At 46.9% G+C, this 25,020-nt stretch overlaps 1 protein-coding gene across 2 annotated transcripts in view; it reads left to right on the forward strand.

The window, feature by feature from the left end:
- Nucleotides 1–25,020, forward strand: part of tle5 (TLE family member 5, transcriptional modulator) — a 96,237-nt gene that overhangs the window by 40,696 nt on the left and 30,521 nt on the right. For both annotated transcript variants that reach the window (XM_084309669.1, XM_084309670.1), the window contains exon 2: nt 18,712–18,800. In XM_084309669.1, the coding sequence (XP_084165795.1) occupies nt 18,712–18,800 (89 nt within the window). The remainder of the gene's footprint in view (nt 1–18,711; nt 18,801–25,020) is intronic.

Consider the following 25,020-nt stretch of genomic DNA (forward strand, 5'->3'; position numbering starts at 1 on the left):
TTTGCAGGGCTATAACTTTTAAAATGTTATTGCTATATTGACATTACTATGGCCCATTCAACATCGATTATCTATCGTTCAGGATGTGGGAACGTTATATTTTTTCATTCATACATTGTTGTGTTAATAGCGTCGAGAATATAAGTATGTTTTTAATCTTTTCTGCTGTAATTCCAAAAACAGTAGTTATAGGCCCTGAAGCATAGGATAGATTATCGATTGGCGTTTCTTTCCTATACACGCTATATAAAAAAATTCAAATGTATATGATCTGTATACATTATGCTTCATCATGCGTGAAGGAAAGGGGGGGGGGGGGGGGTCGTTTATAATTCCTTGATCGTCAGTAACGGCTTTATTTAGTATGGGTTGATATATTGATCAGATGGTTTGCAGTGAAATGAATAAACAATCGGGCTGAAAATAACGTTACTGTCCTCTTACTGTTTGCCGATGAGACTGGAGGATAATTATTTGACGCCGATCTCCTAGATCCATTTCCGGTTTGTGCGCAATAAACGCCGAAATCATATTGATTATTAAGTTTAGAAAGCGATCCAAATGCACTATAGTGTTTGTCTGGAGCCACGTAACAAGATATCACTGCCGGAGGGATTTCCTCGACGCACTGATCGGCACTTCCGGTTTTGGCGAGAGTGTAACTCGCCCGACCATCTATCAGGTGGCGGTATTGAGGCGTTGCAATCTCATACAGGGTCCCACTGCAGTCCGGAGGTTGGCTGGATGAATTATGAATGACATGGCGAAAAAATGAAATATTGATCCCAAAAACGGCGTAAGTCGTTCTTGGTGTGCAACGCATGGCGGGCAAAAACGGCGTAACTCGTTCTTGGCGACCAATGTGTTAAGGTCCAGTTTGCTCGGAACAGGATAATCCGCATTTTGCTATGATGCCCCCCTAGCTCATGAAATGAACTCCAACAGTCCTTAGAGCTTGAGATTCTCCCCTCTGTTGCAGAGTTTAAAACCTTGATCTCCAACCATTGTCAATCAAGTTGTACACGTTTTAATTGATTGTTATCCGTACTTGTCTTATTGTTATGATTTTATACTCTGTGAATTTATATGCCTTTTTTTCTTAACTCTAGCAAAACAACACACTAGGGCTGACCTCTATTAGTCGACTAATCGATCGAAAGGAGCCGTAGTTGACTGCCAACCTCTTAGTCGAATGCAAGTATAATTAAATATAAATATTTTTTATAAATCATTCTTTCCAAAAGCAAAGAGGCTGGAACGCATACCAGCGAGGCTAACTGCCTAAGAAAACAGGCACAGAGGCACTGAAAGAGGATTTCACACTAGACATATCAAGATGTATCCATCAGTGGACCAATTGCATTCCGGTAGTCGACTATACAAATCCTTAGTCGGGGACAGGCCTAGTACACACACACCAATAGGGCTCGGGAAGTGGGTGGGAATGTGGATGGTTGCTACGGACGCTGCTCTGGTCGCCATTTTTGGAGGATGACACTGAATTTGCATTGAAAATCGCTAACATTACAAAATGGAAGGGTTGATGTGGCAGCTTTTCACACTTCAAACGTCAAACCATATTTTAACCCAAAAATCCACCTCGTCAACCGGAGTAATCCACTACAAATGGCAGCCTGCCCCAGACATGAGATGCTTCCTAAGACCCATAATCCTATAGTCATAGATTTTACTTGACAAAATCGATTTGTTGATTTTAAAATTGTGTTTCCCACTTTCCCCCCATTCAGAAAGAAAAAGTCAATTAATCGAACAAAGTTCTGGTCGACTAAGAGACCAAACCGACCGATTGATTGACTTAAGAGGAGGTCGCCCCGGCAACATCTAGGCTTGATTACTGTTGTTGCTGCTAAACTAGAACTGCTGCTGATTCAGCTCCACGTCCTTGAATACCAATGTATTCAATGTACCTCCATCTATTGTGCTTTGCTCTGCTGTTTTGTCTGTGTGTGTGTGTGTGTGTCTGTGTGTCTGTCTGTCTCTGTCTGTGTCTGTGTGTGTGTCTGTGTGTCTGTGTGTGTCTGTGTGTCTGTCTGTCTCTGTCTGTGTGTGTGTCTGTGTGTGTGTCTGTGTGTGTGTCTGTCTGTCTGTCTGTCTGTCTGTCTGTCTGTCTGTCTGTCTGTCTGTCTGTCTGTCTATGCGTGTGTGTCTGTCTGTCTGTCTGTCTGTGTGTCTGTCTGTGTGTCTGTCTGTCTGTGTGTCTGTGTGTGTGTGTGTGTGTGTGTGTCTGCCTGCTGACGGAGGGAGGGAGGGCGGGCGTGCGGCTGCATCATCGTCGTGGGGACCGTTGCTATGGAGCGGCCGCCTGGCGTTGAGAAATAGGCCAACTGTTCACGCCGGTGAAGATCTGCTGCATTCATTTGAAAGTAGGAGTGAGATAACATCCAGTCATTGATTACAACGCCTCGGCCCCCCCCCTCCCTCCCCCCCTCCCTCCCTCCCTCCCTCCACCCACACACACACACACACCACACACACGCACACACTGCAGCCGAGATGTAAACAGTCAGACGCTGCTCCAGGAAATACAATCCCCCCGCTCCCCCCCCCCCCCACCGCCGCTCCCCTCCGGCAGGATTTATATTGAGCAGGATGTTTTCCGATGATACCCTGTGTGTGTGTGTGTGTACACTGTATGTTGCATTCAGTGTGTGTGTGTGTGTGTGTGTACACTATGTGTATGTTGATGTTCAGCGTGCATATGTAAAACAGAGCCCCCCCCCCTCCTGATGCCTTTGTGGACTGATCTTTAGAGCAGAGAGAGACACAGCACTGGGTTTGTAATCCTCCTTAAGATAGACATTGTGGTTTAGAGTACATTTTACATGGATTGGACGGATGATGAGGTTTACTTTTTTTCCTCTGGGGGGGGGGGGGGGGGGGCAGCAATTTCCTGAAGTGATGAATCCCATTTATTCGCTGTAGATGGTCTCAATTGCCCCACTGGCGCACAAAGCTTTTTAATGCTTTAATTGCGTCTCAAAGGAGCCGGGGCAGAATGAAATTAGAGATTGTCCTACATTTAGGTACCGTGTGTGTGTTTGTGTGTGCGTGCGCATGATTGTGCATTAATAATGTGTGTGTGTGTGACAGTGTGAGGTAGTGGGTGGGCTGTTATATCCATCTATATGATTCATGGCAGTGGATGTTTTCTCCTCTGGCAGCTCCGCTGCATATAGAGGCTTATCACACCCTACACACACACACACACACACAATCTGTGTCTCTCTATCACACGCACACAATATGTGTCTCTCTAACACACACACACACACACACACACACAATCTGTGTCTCTATCACACACACTCTCGCTCGAACACACACACACACACACAAGATCTGTGTCTCTCTATCACATGCACACTCACACACGCACACACCTCTCACACAAACACATTAACACTCACACCGCGTACGGTCACCTTTTTGTTTTTTTCTTCCCAGCAGATGGCATGTGTCACCATATTACAGCAGTATTTCATTAACATTATGGGCCTCCATCTGTTGTTGTTCTCAGGCTCCATAGAGCACCTTGTTTTGGTCACTGACAGCCAGGGGAGGGGGGGGGGGGGGTAAACAGTCCTGCATGTATGGAGCAGGAAGAAGCTTCTTCTAGGCCAGGGGTCTCAAACTCAATGTACCTGGGGGCCGCTGTAGGTAGAGTCTGGGTGAGGCTGGGCCGCATCAAATATTCCAAAAAAAAGTACAACCGATCCAATCTTCTCAATCTTTAGCAATAACATTTCAGAACATGAACGGTTCTTCAGAACATAGGCTTCTCTTACCTACTCCTTGCTGCCAGAGACTTGGCAGTGCTTCCTCTTATGTCTCCCCCCCCCTTGTGTGTCCTCTCAGGTTTGTCAGGCGCAATACATCTTCAACAAACTAGTACCCCTTTGCCTCATTATAAAACCTCACAAACACCAGCAACTGAGCATTCTCAGTGGTGTCAGTGGACTCATCCACAGCTATGGAAATGCACTGTGCATTTTATTTTTAAATTCAAATCACCAGCCAGTATTTCAGTTATTCTGGTTGCTGTGCTATCTGAGGGGGATTTGCTTTTGTTTGCCTTCAAACATGGTCTCCCATCACTTCAGTCATACATTATTTTATATGTATGCATCAGAGAGAGAGAATGGCTTCTTGTGTTTAGCCAACACCCATGCCACTGAGTGAGGACTTGGTTGGTTTTTCTCTTTGTGACATAGATTTAACAATAATTCTGCTTGCAGCTTGATATGATGATTTCATTCCAGTTATTTTTGTGGTTCTTAGCACTGAATTTTGAGGAAAGGTTGCATAAAAATAACTGTTTTGTTTCGTAGTGGCATTTCAAATATGCCACTCTTCACAAGAGCTACCGTTTCTTGGCATAATTAGGCACATTGGTTTGGTGCTGGGAGGATGCACGCATATTTTTCAGTCCATTCACCTTTGAATTGCAGCGATTTTCACTGTTGACTTTTCTTTTACTGGCCATCTTTGAACATGCCACATTTTTCTCCTAACTGCCTGCTGGCGAAACTATGCTACTAGCTACAGTACCTGCAGATTAGACTACCTGTAGATGCGCTGTCAACTCGCTCTGACTGGGACCCGGTGAAAGAGGCGACACGCATTCCGTGAAGACCCGCCCTACTCTGCCTCTGATTCGCAGACTGTGGGTGAGGGAAAAACACGCTGACGGGACGCTGAATGTGTTTGGACCAGAGTAGCCAGACACAGACAGTGGAGCAGTGCAGCCGGACAGGCAGAGCACTGATTGCAGAGGAGATAGCGGAGAATTTCGAGGATGCCTGCCACAGGATATATTTTCCTTCCACTTGGTATCACTCTGGAATCACGTTTCAACCAAGTCACTAACGTAACGTTGCTGTCATGAGCCTGCGCTATGGTAGCCTGCTACAAGTGATAAAATAAATAAAACATCCAACTCGCGCAACGACGCGGCAAAAAGTTGCGCGCGGGCCGCACTAACACTAAACTTTGATGTCAAGTAGGGGCCCGCAAAATATCATCCAGCGGGCCGCAATTGGCCGCGAGTTTGAGACCCCTGTTCTAGGCCTAGCTAGCAGCTATAGTCGGTGGCAAGGTGCACAATTGTTCTTTTTCTTCTTTCTTTCTTTCTGTAAACCCGACCGTCCGCAATGAGAACCAATCTTGCACAACGAACTATCCCAATTATTTTTGCCGCTATTATTAGAAGTCGTAGCGGGATTCAACCGGGGCGTGTTGACCTGTGAGGCGCTTATGTACGTGAGACTGTTGGACGTCCATCACAGCCTCTCCCTGCCTGCCTGCCTGCCTGCCTGCCAGCCGGTTAGCAGGGCCCACAGCCAGACGGCATCCACTGCCAGGTTACCTCCAGCCAGGGTGGGAAATGAACACCAGCACGGCAGCCAACACCCCGCTGTAGCTTTGGCCCTGGCTCTGGCACAATGTGGCTGCGCTCCACCGGCACCTTTGGCACGCAGTCAACCGCCGTTTTCTGTCCCGTCCTAGAAATCAATTCAGCCGAGTGGCGGGTTGAGTTTCCAATGCGTTGGCTGCTGTGTGTCTGGAGGAAGAGAGAATATGTTACGCTTCATTTACACTTCTGCTGAAGCGGGGAGAGCGTGGGGGGGGCTGTCTCTCTGACACCACCACACGCACACCTTCTGAAAAAACGTCACGACATGCCAAGTGCCGCAGGCGTAATGATTGGGCTTGGTTTCCTGTGAAATCGGCACAACCTAGAATGTGTTTTTATCAACGGAATAAAGAGGACTCTCAGGCTGGCGAGGAAAATGTACTTGTATTATGTCACTACTTGTGTCGTCCACTCTTGAAGGGCTATAAGAGGAGGAACGTCATTCTTAATTATTTGAAAAAGATCGTCATGACCTATATTCAAAACGGTTTAGATCATCATCCTTATAACTAGGGATGCCCCGATCACGTTTTTTGCCACCGATACCGATCACCGATCGTCTTGAGCCATATCGTCCGATACCGATCCGATATCAATCGTTTTTGGTTATATATTAAAAAAAAAATTAATATGTACTTTTTTTTATTTATATATATATATATATATTATATAATTATACTTGTAGTTGTATTATCTGCGAGACATCGCCACCACGCAACAAGTCAAAATGCTTGCTATCTCCACTGTCTGTGTGTATACTCTGCTTTGGTTAAATCACATTCAGCATGCCCTCAGCACAGCAGGGTATATCTCTGCAGATATACCCTACTCCCTCAGCTAGCCCCGTTTGTGACTGCGATGCAAGCCGGGGCTCGAATACGCATCGAATCAATGTTATAAGACATTGATATCAGGAGCTATCTGTAGCTACTGCTAGCCGGCTAGATAACGTTAAGACAACGCCTCAGTGAACTATTTAGTTCAATGGGACATTTCGTTTTGAACAGTGAGCTAACGTGAGCTAACGTGAGCTAACGGAGGTATCAACATGCACTACTAGACTATTGCTGGAGCATTTGTTGATATCAGGAGCTATCAGTAGCTAGCCGGCTAGATACCGTTAGACAATGCCTACTAAAAGTGAATAGTTGACTGGGTAATTTTGTTTAAACAGTAACGATAGCTAGGTAGCTAACGTTAGCTCACGGTCCCATGCACTATAGACTAGAGCAGAGGAACCTCCTCTGTGTTTACACGGGTGCGGGAGGGGCAAGCGAGGAGGAGGAGGAGCGGCAGTTTGCAGCGCTGTGTGTCTGAGACAGACAGCGAGTGAGATCTCCGCTAAGAATTGGATCATGTTTTCACAATCAGCGAAAATAAAGCATTATCGGAATTCACCAATCTCATATTTATACTGAATATCGGCCGATACCGATCGCTGGCCGATCGATCGGGGCATCCCTACTTATAACAAAGCTATTCATGAAGAAATTCAACTGGGGGCCTTTGTGTTTTTCATTTAAACGTGACATAATTCAAAGGCTAATTTTGAAATCGGTCAAGCTAGCGGCTTCCTTGTTGACTAGAAACGAGGCAAATGTCTGCGAGCTTGGTGCACTACTCTGAGTCTGGTGCACTACTCTGAGTCTGGTGCACTACTGTGAGTCTGGTGCACTACTGTGAGTCTGGTGCACTACTCTCTGAGTCTGGTGCACTACTCTCTGAGTCTGGTGCACTACTCTCTGAGTCTGGTGCACTACTGTGAGTCTGGTGCACTACTGTGAGTCTGGTGCACTACTCTGAGTCTGGTGCACTACTCTGAGTCTGGTGCACTACTGTGAGTCTGGTGCACTACTGTGAGTCTGGTGCACTACTCTGAGTCTGGTGCACTACTCTGAGTCTGGTGCACTACTCTGAGTCTGGTGCACTACTCTGAGTCTGGTGCACTACTCTGAGTCTGGTGCACTACTCTGAGTCTGGTGCACTACTCTGAGTCTGGTGCACTACTGTGAGTCTGGTGCACTACTCTGAGTCTGGTGCACTACTAATATGAATACAAATCCAGCAGTTGCATATCTTATTTTGTAACAAAAAAAATGGTCAAACATATTTGAGAGAGCTGTTAGGTGCCTATGCTTAGACGCTATGCTCCTCCCCCGGACTGGACTGATGTGTAGTTAGAACAGTAGTGTGGACATTGGAAATAACATTACCTCACCTATAAATACAACACTTCGCGGCGCTGTTCCTCGAGGGTCAGTTGGCAGTGGAGAACCAAAACAAAGGGGTGGCATGGGTTTGGAACCGTAGTTGAAAGACACCATACATGTTGGAGAGGAATACATGTGCCTGTTGTCTCTCTACCAGGAGCCAAGGGTCTTCTGGTTGAAGATCATGCTGGGAGAGAGACTACTGTGGGGGACAGGGTTCTCTCTTTCTCTCTTTCTCTCTCTCTCTCTGAGTGGAATGCTCGACCTGGGGCTATTGACTGAGAGAACCTTTGGCATTTTAAACGTTTGCATACTGCACTACACAGGCAGGAAATCAGATCTGGGGCTATACCTTCCGCCCTTAGTGCAGGAGTGACCTGCAGGCACGCACGCACGCACGCACGCACGCACGCACGCACGCACACACACACACACACACACACACACACACACACACACTTACACATTCTAGAGCTGTCCCCGAAGCCTGTTTTTGGGATTCGGACTTCGCCAGGGTTTTTCCGAACGGACGTTCAAACCATCGTTTTTAATCATGCAAAAAATGTGCTCCTAAATAATTTTTCTGGTTCAGTACTAGTGTCGAGTCTTGACTTTAGGCACATAGCGCACATTTACACGTATAACATGGATATTGCTGTGGTTATTAAGAGTAGTACTAGTACCTACGTACTGGTCACGGGAGGCTTCGATAACGTTTGGGTGGTAATCCATTTTGTGAATACATTTGTTGAAACATCTTTGTTGGCCGACGGCTCCTGCTATCTTAACGTTAGCAAGCTAAACGAGGTGCATAGCTTAACACAATGGGGACGAGCAACGGAGATCTCCGTGTTTCGATTCCACCCGTTGTGGACAGAAGCACGGATAAATCCGTGGCAAGTTGTTATTGCTTTTATTCCATATTAATAACCTATTCAAGGTCGCCGAGCGGCACTGCAGATTTACCGTACTCTATGAATTCGAGAAGGTGCAATACCGGCCAGATCCTCTTAGGGGCGCTATTGCGATAATGCAGTGTGCCCTGTGGCTGAACGGATCAGTCTTTTTTTTTACTTTCAATGAAGATTTCAGTTAGCAGGATTCTAGATGTGCAGCATGTAGCTTGGATTACGTTTTGCATCGCAGATTTCACCATGCAATAAGGGGATTTATCATCAGCCAATGGACATATCGATCTACCAGATGGCGATCGATAACGGGGAAATGCTCGGGGGGGATCCCACCGGACCACGGTAAGATCTTTTTCACGTAAAGTACATCCCGATCGGGCCTTGTTTTGATAGCCATCCAGGCGTTCGGCCTATGAGACTAATGAGGCTAACGCGGTTATTGGTAATCAATAATCAGAAACGACGTCCCCCGCCCCCCCCCCCCCCTTTCATGCATACATGCGTGAGAATCGTGCCGATCATATGCAGTTTGAGTTTTAACTGGAGTGTATCTATAACCGAAATGCCATTGGATTTAACGTTATTAGCTATTAGCCCATTATCTCGGCTTCCAGGAAATATACTAGACCAAATCTGGTATAATGCTTATATTCACGGTGCTATAAAATGAGAACGTATTGATGAAAAACATTTTTCTTTAAGCCATTTTGAAGGGACGGTTTATGGTCTCAATTCACAATGAGAATGGACAGATAGCAATACTATAAAGTATAGATTTAGCTCTACAAACAGCCCCACGTCCAGGGCACGAAAGCATATTTATTTCTTACCGGCCAAAAAAAATACGCATTTGTGTCACATATATAATTTTTTTTCAGTACATTTCAAGTAGATAAGCTATTACGTTGAAGAATAGACACTTAAAGAGGCCAGAGTTAAATTTGTACTCTCTCTCTCTCTCTGAAGTGACTTCTCGCTATCTGCAAACAGCTCCACTGTCTGTGTGTATACTTAGTAGCCTCCAGATGCAGCCAGGATTCTCCGGCGCTGCAGCTGGACCCTATTGGTATACTGTGCTTTGGTCAAATCACATTCAGCATGCCCTCAGCTCGAATACGCATCGAATCAATGTTATAAGACATTGATATCAGGAGCTATCTGTAGCGCTACTGCTAGCCGGCTAGATAACGTTAAGACAACGCCTCAGTGAACTATTTAGTTTACTGGGACATAGAGCTAACGTGAGCTAACGTTGCCTACCGAGCGAACGGAGGTATCATGCACTCGACTATTGCTGGAGCATTTGTTGATATCAGCAGCTATCAGTAGCTAGCCAGCTTGATACCGTTAGACAATGCCTCATGTATTAAACTAAAAGTGAATAGTTGACTGGGTCATTGTTTAAACAGTAACGTTAGCTCACGGAGGTCCGCACTAGACTAGAGCAGACTGCCCGAGGCAATAGGAGCCTCTGTGTTGATGCGCCCAGAAGCACGGACTGGGGCGGATATGACTCGTTGCCACGGGTTTTTTCAAAATAAGAGTATCATATGAACCGAACGTTGCTAACTGCCGGAGCCATCGATATTATGACTGGAGCTGCGCTTGGGGCGGAAATTAGACCCGCACAGGACTTTCAAAATAAGAGTATCGATATGAACTACACGCCAGGTGGCGGGCGGACCTCTCAGTGTCACTCGCTAAACCGAAAATCTGCCCGCCAATGGCGGGTGGCGGGCTCCAATTTCGTGCACTGCCCACGTCTGTTTACATTTCACGGTCCTCTTGAGATTAATTAGACTCATCCCAGTGGCCGCGAAAGTGTTAATTAACGTGAATAACATACCTGTGTAATGTTAAGTAAAAAGTTCAGCATCACTGCATACACTTGGTATCTCTCTCTCTTTTTTTTGCATGATTGATTCATTTCCTGATAATGTATGACGGACGGTGACCCCTCATCTCGACTAGACTGTGTTGTTGTTGTTCGTGCGTGACTTTCAAATTATTGTAAACACAACATAGTACTGTGATATTCTGATATATATCACATTCTGATATATATTTTGTGTGTAAAATAAATAAATAAAAAACTAAAAGATTTTAAAACCTTTTAAAAAGCGGAGGTTCGAACCCATTAATTAAGATTCAAGTGCCAACGTAGCAAACCAAGGTCCAAACCTTTCGAACGTTACACATACAGGGGGTGACAGTGGCTCAGGAGGTAGAGGAGTCGTCTGGTAATCTGGAGGTTCCCGGTTCGATTCCCGCTCCTCCCGGGCAGCGTGTCGAAGTGATGCTCCTTGAGCAAGACACTTAACCCCTAATTGCTCCCGATGTGCAGGTTGGCACCTTGCACGGTCGCCTCTGCCATGGTTGTGTGAATGTGAGTGAATGGGTCAAATGTGAGGAACAAAAATTGTAAAGCGCTATATAAATGCAGCCATTTACCATTTATTATTTACATACACACATACTTACACAGACACCAGGTTTCAGCAGTTATGCCGCAGTAGAGAGCAGTAAGTGTGTGTCTGTCTCTCTGTGTGTGTCTGTCTCTGTTTGTGTGTGTGTCTCTGTGTGTGTGTGTCTCTGTGTGTGTGTCTGTCTCTGTGTGTGTGTCTGTGTGTGTGTCTCTGTGTGTGTGTCTGTGTGTGTGTGTGTCTCTGTGTGTGTGTGTCTCTGTGTGTGTGTCTCTGTGTGTGTGTGTGTCTCTGTCTGTGTGTCTCTGTGTGTGTGTGTCTGTCTCTGTGTGTGTGTGTGTCTCTGTGTGTGTGTGTCTGTCTCTGTGTGTGTGTGTCTCTGTCTGTGTGTCTCTGTGTGTGTGTGTGTGTCTCTGTGTGTGTGTGTCTGTCTCTGTGTGTCTGTGTCTCTGTCTGTGTGTCTCTGTGTGTGTGTGTGTCTGTCTCTGTGTGTGTGTGTGTGTGTGCCTGTAGTGAAGTGTCTTGTGTTGACACAGGCTCTGTGTGGAGGAGTGTAGCCTGGCTGCTGTTTGCTCTATTTGGGCCCCGGCTGGCTGCCGAGATAAAGGACGAGGTTACGTTGCCTCTCTCCGTCTTAGTGTCTCTTAGGTTTGTGTGAGTTGTAGTCGTTATGTGGTGGTGGTAGCGTTCTGCTTGACATTTTGAGAATGTATGGGTTGTAAATGTCATCACCTGCTGCCATTGTGGAGAGACATGGGGTTTGGACCGACCTCCCAACCTTCCAGGTCGAGACTCTCCAGCCTATAGTGCCTGGAAGCTGCCTGGTCTAATAGCATTTGTGTTGGTACTACAGCTTATGGAACGAGCAAAACCAGACTAAGCTTATTTATAAGACTTGAGGAAATCTCATTACGTTGCTTGTTCCCCCGTGGTGGTCTGTGGCGTGGGACGCGTGTTTGTGGCTAAAAACGGCGCTGAAGACGTGGACCTTGGAGACTGGGAGGAGGAGGAGAGTTAAGGAGAGGGAGGATGAGGAGAGGGAGGAGAAAGATGGGAGGAGAGGGAGGATGAGGAGAGGGAGGAGAAAGATGGGAGGAGAGGGAGGATGAGGAGAGGGAGGAGAAAGATGGGAGGAGAGGGAGAAGGAGAGAGAGAGGAGAAAGATGGGAGGAGAGGGAGAGGGACAGGTCACTCCTAATAGCAGCCAGGCCGCCTTCCCGCTAAGTGCTGCAATCAGATTTCTGATGCTTTTCTGCGCCTGCTAAACCGTAGTGGGAAAACGTCGATTTCCCACCTGACCCATTATGCAGCCTGCTCAGAAATAATGAGATTTTGTCCCTATTTGGTTTTGATGCTGCTGTGGTGTCGGGCTCCAACACACAACCAGGTCACCCACTGCTGCTGCGGAGAAACAGCGTGGATGGAATGACATACACAGGCTAATGGCAACACTCTGCACCCTGGAAGAACAGCTAGAACAGCTTCCTATATGAGGGGCATTATTCACCTTATAGTCTAGAGACCTTGAAGTCATCAGTTATGACTCGATGGTGACTACCAGGGGTGGACGAAGTACACAGTTTCTTTACTTAAGTAAAAGAAATACTGAGATAAAATAGGCCTACTCTGGTAAAAGTCATCCATTCAAAATTCTACTTAAACCCTTAAGCCCGAGCAAGCGGTCCGGTACCGGTACGAGATAAATGTCACGCTATAAATAGATCAATACAGTCCTTATTAATAAATATTGCTTTCTTTTTCAAATGTAGCCAAGAGTAAAAAAGACCCTAACCCTATCAAAACGGCAGCCATATATTTTGTATATTTTCAATACCAATAATTTTAAGTGTTATTAGCTAAATATGTGTTTATAAATATCTCTGCGCATCCTGGCAGAAACCGGATGAATTCGATGGAAATAAAGGAAGCTGTCACATAAACCTTGTAGGGCTGTCTTAAATACTTCGAAGCTTCGAAGCTTCGTTCGATGGCACACGCTTCGAACATAAAAAAAAAAGAAAACCAAAAAAAAAAAATCAATTTATTTTTTTACTTCGATTTGTGTGTGTGTGTGTGTGTGTGTGTGTGTGTGTGTGTGTGTGTGTGTGTGTGTGTGTGTGTGTGTGTGTGTGTGTGTGTGTGTGTGTGTGTGTGTGTGTGTGTGTGTGTGTGTGTGTGTGTGTGTGTGTGTGTGTGTGTGTGTGTGTGTGTGTGTGTGTGTGTGTGTGTGTGTGTGTGTGTGTGTGTGTGTGTGTGTGTGTGTGTGTGTGTGTGTGTGTGTGTGTGTGTGTGTGTGTGTGTGTGTGTGTGTGTGTGTGTGTGTGAGAGAGAGAGAACTACCCATCCCAGTTAGGACAGCCAAATCCCGTCCAATCTTTCGCCGTCGACTAAAGACTCACTTCTTCAACCATTATCTGAAATGATTAAAAAAAAAAAAAAAAAAAAAAATCTAACCGTGACTAACCTTACTGTCATGCACTTTTCCTAATAAACTAACCTACACTGTAACACGCAACACTTTGATAAACATTGTTACTCAGCTGATGTTGTACCCTTCTTGCTCTCTTGTCGTACAGAACTTGTAAGTCGCTTTGGATAAAAGCGTCAGCTAAATGACTAAATGTAAATGTGTGTGTGTGTGTGTGTGTGTGTGCGCGCGCGCGCATGGGGCCATTGGGTGGGGCCGGGGGACAAATACACTGGAGGAAAGTAACCCAGCTCAGCACTGCCCAAATTATATCATCACTATTGCCTGTTTGAAGGATATCATCCTCAAATACATATACACCTACATGCCTTGTAGAATTCCACACATAAGAAAGAAAGATACTGGGATGAATAAACAAAATAGGAAATACAATTTAGATAAGGTGCTACTGAGATGTTTTGGTGAGTTCTTTGTTTTTTTGTGGAAGTTGCCCTTCTTAAAAATGCATGAACATTCACTGATAATTGGTCTGTAGTGGAGTCTACAAGGTCTACATTGCCGGACCATGTAGAATCCGGACCTTGTAGACTGACATAATTCTGTGCATAGTTTAGTCTACACAGGCCATATTTCAAATAATCAAAATCTTACTTCATTCATCTTAAACATTCTTGATTTGGGGGATTGGTAGTTCCCATGAAATCTGAAGTTGTTCAAACGACAACAGCGATCCACCTTGAATTATATCACACAGCCGAGTGAAACCTTGTTGGCTCAGTCACGAAAGGGGCTACTTAATTAATTAATCCAACCCACTTTATTTATAGAGCACATTTAAAAACAACAACGTTTATGAAAGTGCTGTACAAGTCCCACAACATAAGATAAAAAAAATATATATTTTTTTATTTTTTTTCAAAGCTTCGAATTAAAATCGAAGCTCGGCCCCGAAGCTTCGATTGCCAAAAAAAGCTTCGAAGGTCAGCCCTAAAACCTTGTAGTCCTACGATCAAACAGATCATAATGAATAAATCAACATTTTGTGTCAGTTTGAACCCAGTAAAATGTACTGGGTTCATTTATTGAAACCAAGTACTGTATGAAATAGTAAACAGTGCAATTACAGGTGGTCACTGGTCATTTCAACGTTTTCAAAGTGAAATCAAGTAACTTTACATTAGCAGCTCCGGGTACTGTAGGTAGCAACGTTAGCTCTCATAACGTTAGCCACTTAGCAGCTCCGGGTACTGTAGGTAGCAACGTTAGCTCTCATAACGTTAGCCAGTTAGCAGCTCCGGGTACTGTAGGTAGCAACGTTAGCTCTCATAACGTTAGCCACTTAGCAGCTCCGGGTACTGTAGGTAGCAACGTTAGCTCTCATATCGTTAGCCAGTTAGCAGCTCGGGGTACTGTAGGTAGCAACGTTAGCTCTCATAACGTTAGCCAGTTAGCAGCTCCGGGTACTGTAGGTAGCAACTCATAGGGCTGGGCGATATGGCCAAAAACGTTATCGCGATAAAATTATTTTCATATAACTCGATATCGATAATTATCGTCGATATAATGTCTGTCAAGTTTAATTAGCTTATTATGCCCGGCGCCGATACGCGGGCTGACTTGTTTTGCTGCTGTGAATGTCTCGAGAGTCGAGTTGATGTCGTCATCAGTCCGCGCACGTTAGCAGTTAGCCAAAGCAAGCGAAGTATCTCATGACAATGTACTAAAAATGACCCTAAAATACTCTGTTCCGCCCAATTCATTGCAACGACGTCCACCGTATACCCCACACTACTATAACAGTTACCCTCAGAATTCAAAACACACACCAACTCGGCAGGTAACCTGTAAAATAGCGCTGTGCAAGCTAATTAGCCCTAGCCAGCCTTGTTTACTGAGTCCTACCTCCGGGTCTCCTTCCGCTATTGGCCATCTCCTTCACTGATTGGTTGTTAGTGCGTGTGCTCATATCCAAGCTTGGAAAATCGATATATCGAAACTTTGCGACCACGTTTCATGTTTATTTCGAGGAAATAATTTATCGCGATAGTTATCGTTATCGTTTTATCGCCCAGCCCTAAGCTCTCATAACGTTAGCCAGTTAGCAGCTCCGGGTACTGTAGGTAGCAACGTTAGCTCTCATAACGTTAGCCAGTTAGCAGCTCCGGGTACTGTAGGTAGCAACGTTAGCTCTCATAACGTTAGCCAGTTAGCAGCTCCGGGTACTGTAGGTAGCAACGTTAGCTCTCATAATGTTAGCCAGTTAGCAGCTCCGGGTACTCTAGGTAGCAACGTTAGCTCTCATAACGTTAGCCAGTTAGCAGCTCCGGGTAGCCTCCGGCTACAGTAGGTAGCAACGTTAGCTCTCATAACGTTTCCACTCGGAAAGTAGTGTCTCCATCTCCTCGCTCACTTTTTTGTCCCTCCTCCAGTTATGCGTGCTCTTTTACCGTCAGCTGCTTTCAGCTCTGTTGTTGTTGTGTTACGTCCTGCGCGCAACCCGTGTTCCATACGGAAGTAAGGAGAGGTTCGCTCACGCGTATATTAGTAACCCGGTTTGTATTAGGAGGTCGGCTTATAATTGCTTAGCTCAACAGCGCACCCGGACATTAATAGAGAGTTGGTTTTTAATTGAATACATGTCACTATTAGAGGAATTACGTTATTCGATATTGAATGAAGTATCTAAAGTAAAGGTATGCACTCTGTGATGTCTGTGTATTCCAGTGCTTGGGAGCATTCAACCCTCGAACAATTGACCTCTACATGTTGTGTTAAAGTGGTATGTGGTCCAGTTATGCTGCTCTGATTAAAGGTTATGTTAAAGCGGTATGTGGTCCAGTTATGCTGCTCAAGTTCAAGTTCAAGTTTCAAGTTTCTTTAATAGTTGTCATACAGAAGTACAGAATACTTTTGTACAAAATGCTTCTTACTGTTGCGCTCCAGAGACTGTGCATGACAAGATAAGTATGAAATAAAGACATAGTAAAAATTAGAAGTAAAAAAAGAGGTCACAGTGTTCAGTTTAGACATATGTACAATGTTCGTAGACGTAGTTACCATACAATATACAATACTGTGCAGTGTACTAATATACAATACTATATAGTGCAAGGCATAAATGGACGAGGTGCAGTTTAGGTACAATTCACAGTAGGTGTACGAGTTGTAGTGCAAATCCTTTATCAATAAATATAAAGTGTAAGTGTGTTTGTGTGATCTAAAGTGTGGAGAGTGGGTGCTGCAGTGTGTTGTTTGTTTGAGTGAGTGTGTGCGTGTGGGTGTGTGTGATGTGTGCATTTGATGGTTGTTGCATAGTGATTATTGTTCGTTTAGCGATTATTGTTCGTTTAGCAGCCTGATGGCCTGGGGATAGAAGCTCCTTCTGAGTCTTTCTGTGCTCGCCATAAGACTCCGGTATCGCTTGCCTGACGGCAGCAGTTCAAAGAGGCAGTTGTTCGGGTGGCTCGAGTCCTTAATAATTCTCTTAGCCTTCCCCTTGCACCGCTTGTTGTAAATGTTCTGGAGGGTGGGAAGCCCCCCTCTAATTGTGCGTTCGGCTGAACGTGTCACTCTTTGTAGTCTGCTACGGTCTTGTGCAGTGCTATTCCCAAACCAGGAGGTGATGTTGCCGGTCAGGATGCTCTCTATTGTACATGAGTAGAAGTTCCTAAGGATCTTCTGACTGACTTGGAACTTCCTTAGGCGCCTGAGGAAGTAGAGGCGTTGTCGTGCCTTCTTCACAACACTGTCAATGTGTGTGGTCCATGTCAAGTCCTCGGATATGTGGGCTCCGAGGTACTTGAAACTGTTCACTCTCTCAACTGGTGCCCCGTCGATGCTGAGGGGGCTGTAGTCCTTGACCCCCGACCTCCTGAAGTCCACAATCATCTCTTTTGTTTTGCTGACGTTCAGGGAGAGGCAGTTCTCCTGACACCACTGTGACCGGTTCTCTACCTCTTCCAGGTAGGCCCTTTCGTCGTTGGCAGAGATCAGGCCCACCACTACTGTGTCATCAGCAAATTTGATGATGGTGTTGTTGTTCCGCTGTGCTACGCAGTCATGTGTGTACAGGGAGTAGAGGAGGGGGCTCAGAACACAGCCCTGGGGGGCCCCTATGTTGAGCGTGATGGATGAGGAGGTGCAGTTGCCGGCTCTTACCACCTGGGGTCTGCCCGTCAGGAAGTCCAGGACCCACTGGCACAGGTCATAGTTCAAGCCCAGGTCCCTGAGCTTGGCTATGAGTTTGGAGGGGACTATGGTATTGAATGCTGAGCTGTAGTCGATGAACAGCATTCTCACATAGTTCCCCTGCCTCTTGTCCAGATGTGATGCTGCTGTGTGCAGCACATGGGCTATGGCGTCCTCCGTGGACCTGTTGGGGCGATATGCAAATTGCAGAGGGTCCAGGTTGATGGGGAGGGATGCTCTGATTAAAGGTTATGTTAAAGCGGTATGTGGTCCAGTTATGCTGCTCTGATTAAAGGTTATGTTAAAGCGGTATGTGGTCCAGTTATGCTGCTCTGATTAAAGGTTATGTTAAAGCGGTATGTGGTCCAGTTATGCTGCTCTGATTAAAGGTTATGTTAAAGCGGTATGTGGTCCAGTTATGCTGCTCTGATTAAAGGTTATGTTAAAGCGGTATGTGGTCTGGTTATGCTGCTCTGATTAAAGGTTATGTTAAAGTGGTATGTGGTCTGGTTATGCTGCTCTGATTAAAGGTTATGTTAAAGTGGTATGTGGTCTGGTTATGCTGCTCTGATTAAAGGTTAGGTTAAAGTGATATGTGGTCCAGTTCTGCTGCTCTGATTACGTCATCTTGATGTTGACGGGCTTCTTCACATTTAAAAAAACATTATCTTCATTATGTTTTCTATGCACATTTTTTTTCTTCAAAGTAACTGATGGGTTCATATAAATGTAGTGGAGTAAAAGTACAAAGTTCCCTAAAATGAAAATTCAAGTACCTCAAATTGTACTTAAGTGCAGTACTTAAATAAGTAAACGAGTAAAACTACTTTCCTCCACTGGTGACTACATAGGTTTTCAATGTGGGTGTTTGGTTCATTGGGGTTCAGCGCCCAGATCTACCCATGGGAACTGAAACATATTGAAAGTGTCGGCCATGTTTTTAATCATGTTCCTTCCTCTGGCCTCTCTCTTTCCCTCCTTCATTATCTTTCCTTTCTTTACCTCCCTTCCTCTCTTCATTCTCTTTCCTTGTCCTCTCTTTCTTTACCTCCTCCATTCTCTTTCCTGGTCCTCACTCTCTCTCTCTTCCTCTTCTTCATTTCTGTGTCTCTGACAGACTTCATCACAGCAGCTGAAATTCACCACCTCAGACTCCTGTGACAGGATCAAGGATGAGTTCCAGTTCCTCCAAGCACAATACCACAGGTACACACACACACACACACACACACACACACACACACACACACACACACACACACACACACACACACACACACACACACAATACCACAGGTAGACAAGCTATCTCTCTCTCTTTCACACACACACACACATAGGCGCAAGCACACACACATACACACACCTAGAGGAGAAGCACAGTGTGTGTCATTAGGGATGGGTACCTTTCACATTTGAACCGATACCGGTACCGGTACCTGTGAATCGATACCGGTACCCAACGGTACATTTTTTCGGTACTTAAAAAAAAAATAAAAAAAAAAATTATTAGTCTTTTTTTTTTTTTTTTTACTTTTTTATTTTATTTTTTTTACTTTTTTCTTTTCATGTCAACGTTCACACGCACAATATATGCTTACCTAGGATTTGACTTGATTCAACAACAAAGCAGTCGGAGCAATGACAAGCCGAAAACTGTCGAAATTTTATTTACCTACCTCAGTCGTAAAAAAAAATCCAAACTTCAAATAACTACAATTTCGACAGTTTTCGGCTTGTCATTGCTCCGACTGCTTTGTTGTTGAATCAAGTCAAATCCTAGGTAAGCATATATTGTGCGTGTGAACGTTGACATAAAAAAAAAAAAAAAAAAATTTAATTTTTTTTTCGGTTTCTCACTTGATTCGATACTCGGTAGTACCGACGTGTTTCGGTTCGGTACCTCAAAAGTACCGAATTCGGTACCCATCCCTATGTGTCATGCAGTGTTGTATTGTGAGCAACATGTCTAGTGTGTGTGTGTGTGTGCGTGTGTGTGTGTGTGTGTGAGGGTTCATGTATTATTTTATTGAACACATTTCTTTGCGCTAGTGCCTCCACTAAACCACAGCACTGAAGTAGCCTCCACTAGCCTATATCTTAGCCTATAGCATAGCCTATTTGTTAATTTTAGCTCCATGCCTTCTATGCGTACATTTTTTATCTCTTGTCTTTTTTGGCATAAATAATTCACAGTGATGAATGTATGTTGTATTGTCAGCTACAGTAGGTCACTGATAAATGTATGTTGTATTGTCAGCTACAGTAGTTGACTGTGATAAATGTATGTTGTATTGTCAGCTACAGTAGTTGACTGTGATAAATGTATGTTGTATTGTCAGCTACAGTAGTTGACTGTGATAAATGTATGTTGTATTGTCAGCTACAGTAGTTGACTGTGATAAATGTATGTTGTATTGTCAGCTACAGTAGTTGACTGTGATAAATGTATGTTGTATTGTCAGCTACAGTAGGTCACTGATAAATGTATGTTGTATTGTCAGCTACAGTAGTTGACTGTGATAAATGTATGTTGTATTGTCAGCTACAGTAGTTGACTGTGATAAATGTATGTTGTATTGTCAGCTACAGTAGTTGACTGTGATAAATGTATGTTGTATTGTCAGCTACAGTAGTTGACTGTGATAAATGTATGTTGTATCGTCAGCTACAGTAGTAATCCTCAGATTCAGATTCCTTTATTTAGCCATTTGTGTAAACACATAGGTCATTGTTGCGGCATTACAGTGTATGCAGTGTATGCATCTTTTTCTTTTTCCCCCCAATAACAATAACAACAGACACAGGTCAAAAACAGTGCAGTGGAGGATTAATAATTTAAATAAATATATATAAAGTGCAGAGCTCCAGTTAGACCAGTATATTGTCATTGTGCCAGTGTCACTTTGGGGCGGGGGGGATCAGTCTGTGTCGGGCTTTCACAGCCTTCGGTATCCACAACCTTCTCCCAGAGGGCAGCAGGGTGAAGAGGTCGTGGCACGGGGTGGGAGGGGTCGGCCGGGGTGGGAGGGGTCGGCCGGGGTGGGAGGGGTCGGCCGTGATCTTCCTTGCTCTCTTCAGCGCCCCCTGGATGTGATGAATGGAGAGTTTGAGTCTTTGTTCTGTCAGAACTCTTGCTCTAATCTAATGCTACATTGTCCTCGGGGGTAAAGGCTTGTTTATCGATCCTCGCCCCCTAATCAATCCCGTTTACCCACGGCTATTGATCTCTTCGACCATTTATACAACCACAGCCAGAACTCTTGAGGCACTTCCCAAGTTCCCATGTTTTTTGACCTCAATAGCTCCGTTTTGATCGTGGCTTCTTTTTTTTCCTTCTTTTTTTAATGATGGCTACGGGTCTGTTTTCTCCACGAGAGATATCTTCTCTTTGTGAAGCGTGGTGTGTCTTTGAAGCAGACTACCCTTCCTGTGGACGGCCTTGTTCCTCTCTCCCTCTCTCTCTCTCCCTCTCTCTCTCCCTCTCTCTCTCTCTCTCTCTCTCTCTCTCTCTCTCTCTCTCTCTCTCTCTCTCTCTCTCTCTCTCTCTCTCTCTCTCTCTCTCTCTCTCTCTCTCTCTCTCTCTCTCTCTCTCTCTCTCTCTCTCTCTCTCTCTCTCTCTCTCTCTCTCTCTCTCTCTCTCTCTCTCTCTCTCTCTCTCTCTCTCTCTCTCTCTCTCTCTCTCTCTCTCCCCCCCCCCCCCCCCCCCAGAGGCTCATCACAGGCAGATAGACTCCGGGGTGTGTTGTGTGAGGTCCCTGCTCCAGTCTGCTCGCCCCTCTGTGTCTGCAGCGTGAAGACACCCTGCCTGCTCGCCCCTCTGTGTCTGCAGCGTGAAGACACCCTGCCTGCTCGCCCCTCTGTGTCTGCAGCGTGAAGACACCCTGCCTGCCTGCCCCTCTGTGTCTGCAGCGTGAAGACACCCTGCCTGCCTGCCCCTCTGTGTCTGCAGCGTGAAGACACCCTGCCTGCCTGCCCCTCTGTGTCTGCAGCGTGAAGACACCCTGCCTGCCTGCCCCTCTGTGTCTGCAGCGTGAAGAAGACACCCTGCCTGCTCGCCCCTCTGTGTCTGCAGCGTGAAGAAGACACCCTGCCTGCTCGCCCCTCTGTGTCTGCAGCGTGAAGAAGACACCCTGCCTGCTAGCCCCTCTGTGTCTGCAGCGTGAAGACACCCTGCCTGCTCGCCCCTCTGTGTCTGCAGCGTGAAGAAGACACCCTGCCTGCTCGCCCCTCTGTGTCTGCAGCGTGAAGACACCCTGCCTGCTCGCTCCTCTGTGTCTGCAGCGTGAAGACACCCTGCCTGCTCGCCCCTCTGTGTCTGCAGCGTGAAGAAGACACCCTGCCTGCCTGCCCCTCTGTGTCTGCAGCGTGAAGACACCCTGCCTGCTCGCCCCTCTGTGTCTGCAGCGTGAAGAAGACACCCTGCCTGCTCGCCCCTCTGTGTCTGCAGCGTGAAGACACCCTGCCTGCGCGCCCCTCTGTGTCTGCAGCGTGAAGACACCCTGCCTGCTCGCCCCTCTGTGTCTGCAGCGTGAAGAAGACACCCTGCCTGCTCGCCCCTCTGTGTCTGCAGCGTGAAGACACCCTGCCTGCTCGCCCCTCTGTGTCTGCAGCGTGAAGAAGACACCCTGCCTGCCTGCCCCTCTGTGTCTGCAGCGTGAAGAAGACACCCTGCCTGCTCGCCCCTCTGTGTCTGCAGCGTGAAGAAGACACCCTGCCTGCCTGCCCCTCTGTGTCTGCAGCGTGAAGAAGACACCCTGCCTGCCTGCCCCTCTGTGTCTGCAGCGTGAAGACACCCTGCCTGCCTGCCCCTCTGTGTCTGCAGCGTGAAGACACCCTGCCTGCCTGCCCCTCTGTGTCTGCAGCGTGAAGAAGACACCCTGCCTGCTCGCCCCTCTGTGTCTGCAGCGTGAAGACACCCTGCCTGCTCGCCCCTCTGTGTCTGCAGCGTGAAGAAGACACCCTGCCTGCTAGCCCCTCTGTGTCTGCAGCGTGAAGACACCCTGCCTGCCTGCCCCTCTGTGTCTGCAGCGTGAAGAAGACACCCTGCCTGCCTGCCCCTCTGTGTCTGCAGCGTGAAGAAGACACCCTGCCTGCTCGCCCCTCTGTGTCTGCAGCGTGAAGAAGACACCCTGCCTGCTCGCCCCTCTGTGTCTGCAGCGTGAAGACACCCTGCCTGCGTGCCCCTCTGTGTCTGCAGCGTGAAGACACCCTGCCTGCCTGCCCCTCTGTGTCTGCAGCGTGAAGAAGACACCCTGCCTGCTCGCCCCTCTGTGTCTGCAGCGTGAAGACACCCTGCCTGCTCGCCCCTCTGTGTCTGCAGCGTGAAGAAGACACCCTGCCTGCTCGCCCCTCTGTGTCTGCAGCGTGAAGACACCCTGCCTGCGTGCCCCTCTGTGTCTGCAGCGTGAAGACACCCTGCCTGCGTGCCCCTCTGTGTCTGCAGCGTGAAGACACCCTGCCTCCTGAGCGCCTCCTTGCCTTTGGTTTCTGTAATTCCCACAGCGGCGAGCAGCGCCGTTTAACCCTCTTCAGAGAGCAGGGGTGGCGCGGTTGAAAGAATACCTTTTTTGTCTGTGCATTCAGAGCGTCGTGCATACAGTGCCTATTGACTCGGAGGGGGGTGGCGGGGGGCACAGACGAGGCTTTGTAGTGCTCTCTCTGCTGCTGTGCTGTCTGTCTGTCTGTCGCAGCAGCCTTTATAAAAGGCAAATGTACTGCAGGCGGTCTCCTGAGCACAGCAGCGAGCATTGTGGCTGTCGCTTGTCTTCCTCTTGTCTCTCCTCCTCCTCCTCCACCTCCCCTCGTTCACATGCATAAATAGATCAGGGGATACATAAATCAAAATAAAGATGACAGCAGGAGCGATTTAGAGGCGGAAGGAGCGGCAATGAAACTCCATCAAAGTGTCGTTTGAGAGCGGCAGCGGAGGCCCGGGGGGCACGCGAGCGCCAATCAGGGCAGAGGAGGCACGCAGCCAATCCCAGGTAGGCTGGCAGCAGCGGGGGAGGCCTGTCGTCATGACAACCCACCGCACACACAGCCTAACGCCGTGTACAAGGGGGGATGATGGCTGGAGCTTTTTTATTTGGTCGGGGGTGTTCTTCTCGGTAGGGGGTGAATGGGAGGCGGGTGGTCTGGATAAGTGGAGCCTGCTTGTCCGCTCAATGGCTGAATAACACCGTTATATACCACATGATGAGGCGCTGTTACGGTGTGGCCTGTATATATATATATTTTTTTATATCTGGATTGCTCAGCGATGCCGGCAGTGCTCTCTCTCTCTGCGCCTCCATCTGCAGGCCGGCGTCATCGATCTGGCTGCTGGGAAACAAACAAACAAACAAACAAACAGAACAACAGAAACCAATCACAATGGTCTTCGTCACCGTCGCGGTCGCGCCGCCGTCTCACAGTTTAGTGCAGATATCTCGCGTAGAGACGACACATGACTTGTTATTGTTAAATAATAATGTAGGCTAGATGTCACCGACCGGGGGATACACATGTTTCCATTAGATGGACGACACCTCGGCCCACTGGTGGCTGAGCAAGACGGAGGTCTAGCAGCCGGGGGGCCGACACACTGCAGTCGGCTGAGACCCGCGTTGATCCCAGATTCAACTGGGGGCTTGTTTTAATCGAGCTGTCATCCCCTGGCGGCTACCCAGGATATCCCAGGGTAAATATACACGCGCCGCCATCATCAGACAGGCTTCAGATGTATCCAAATCCTAAACCATCTATCCGTGTGTGTGTGTGTGTTTATCTATCTATCTTATCATCATTTAACGCTGATCCAATTCACTGATTACACCTTCCAAGCTTCCTGTGCTGTAGTTGGCTGCTTCATTCAGATTTTGTGGGAGCTTTTATTTATTTATTTATTTATTTTGACGAGTGGGTTGACTGTGTTGACGCGTCCTCCTTTGTCCTGTCACCTCGTGTGACATCACCGCTGACGTGATCACCACTAATGGCTGCCGCGGCGAGGGACCGAGCGGAGCCTCACACTATATTTAGACCTGCCATTTACCGCCCCGCTCCGCTGCCACATGGAAAGCAATGGTTTTGGTTAGCTGCCTGCTTTTCAACTGGGGATGAGGTTGGCTTATTCTCGCCTCTTGTTTTGGCTGCTTTAGAAGATAATGGTGGTGGTGGTGGTTTGGTACCAGTGCCAACATGCAGCTCCATCGCTACCAGAACCCCATCACTACCAGCCTCATGCATAAGAACCATCAATCGCCCTTTTGTGGCAAATCTACTGTCTACTGCCCCGCCAGCAGTCTCTAGTCTCTACTGCCCAGCCAGCACTCTCTAGTCTCTACTGCCCAGCCAGCAGTCTCTACTGCCCAGCTAGCAGTCTCTAGTCTCTACTGCCCAGCCAGCAGTCTCTACTGCCCAGCTAGCAGTCTCTAGTCTCTAC

The sequence above is a fragment of the Notolepis coatsorum genome (assembly GCF_963971535.1).
Source record: "Notolepis coatsorum genome assembly, chromosome: 3".
NCBI classification, from domain to species: domain Eukaryota; kingdom Metazoa; phylum Chordata; class Actinopteri; order Aulopiformes; family Paralepididae; genus Notolepis; species Notolepis coatsorum.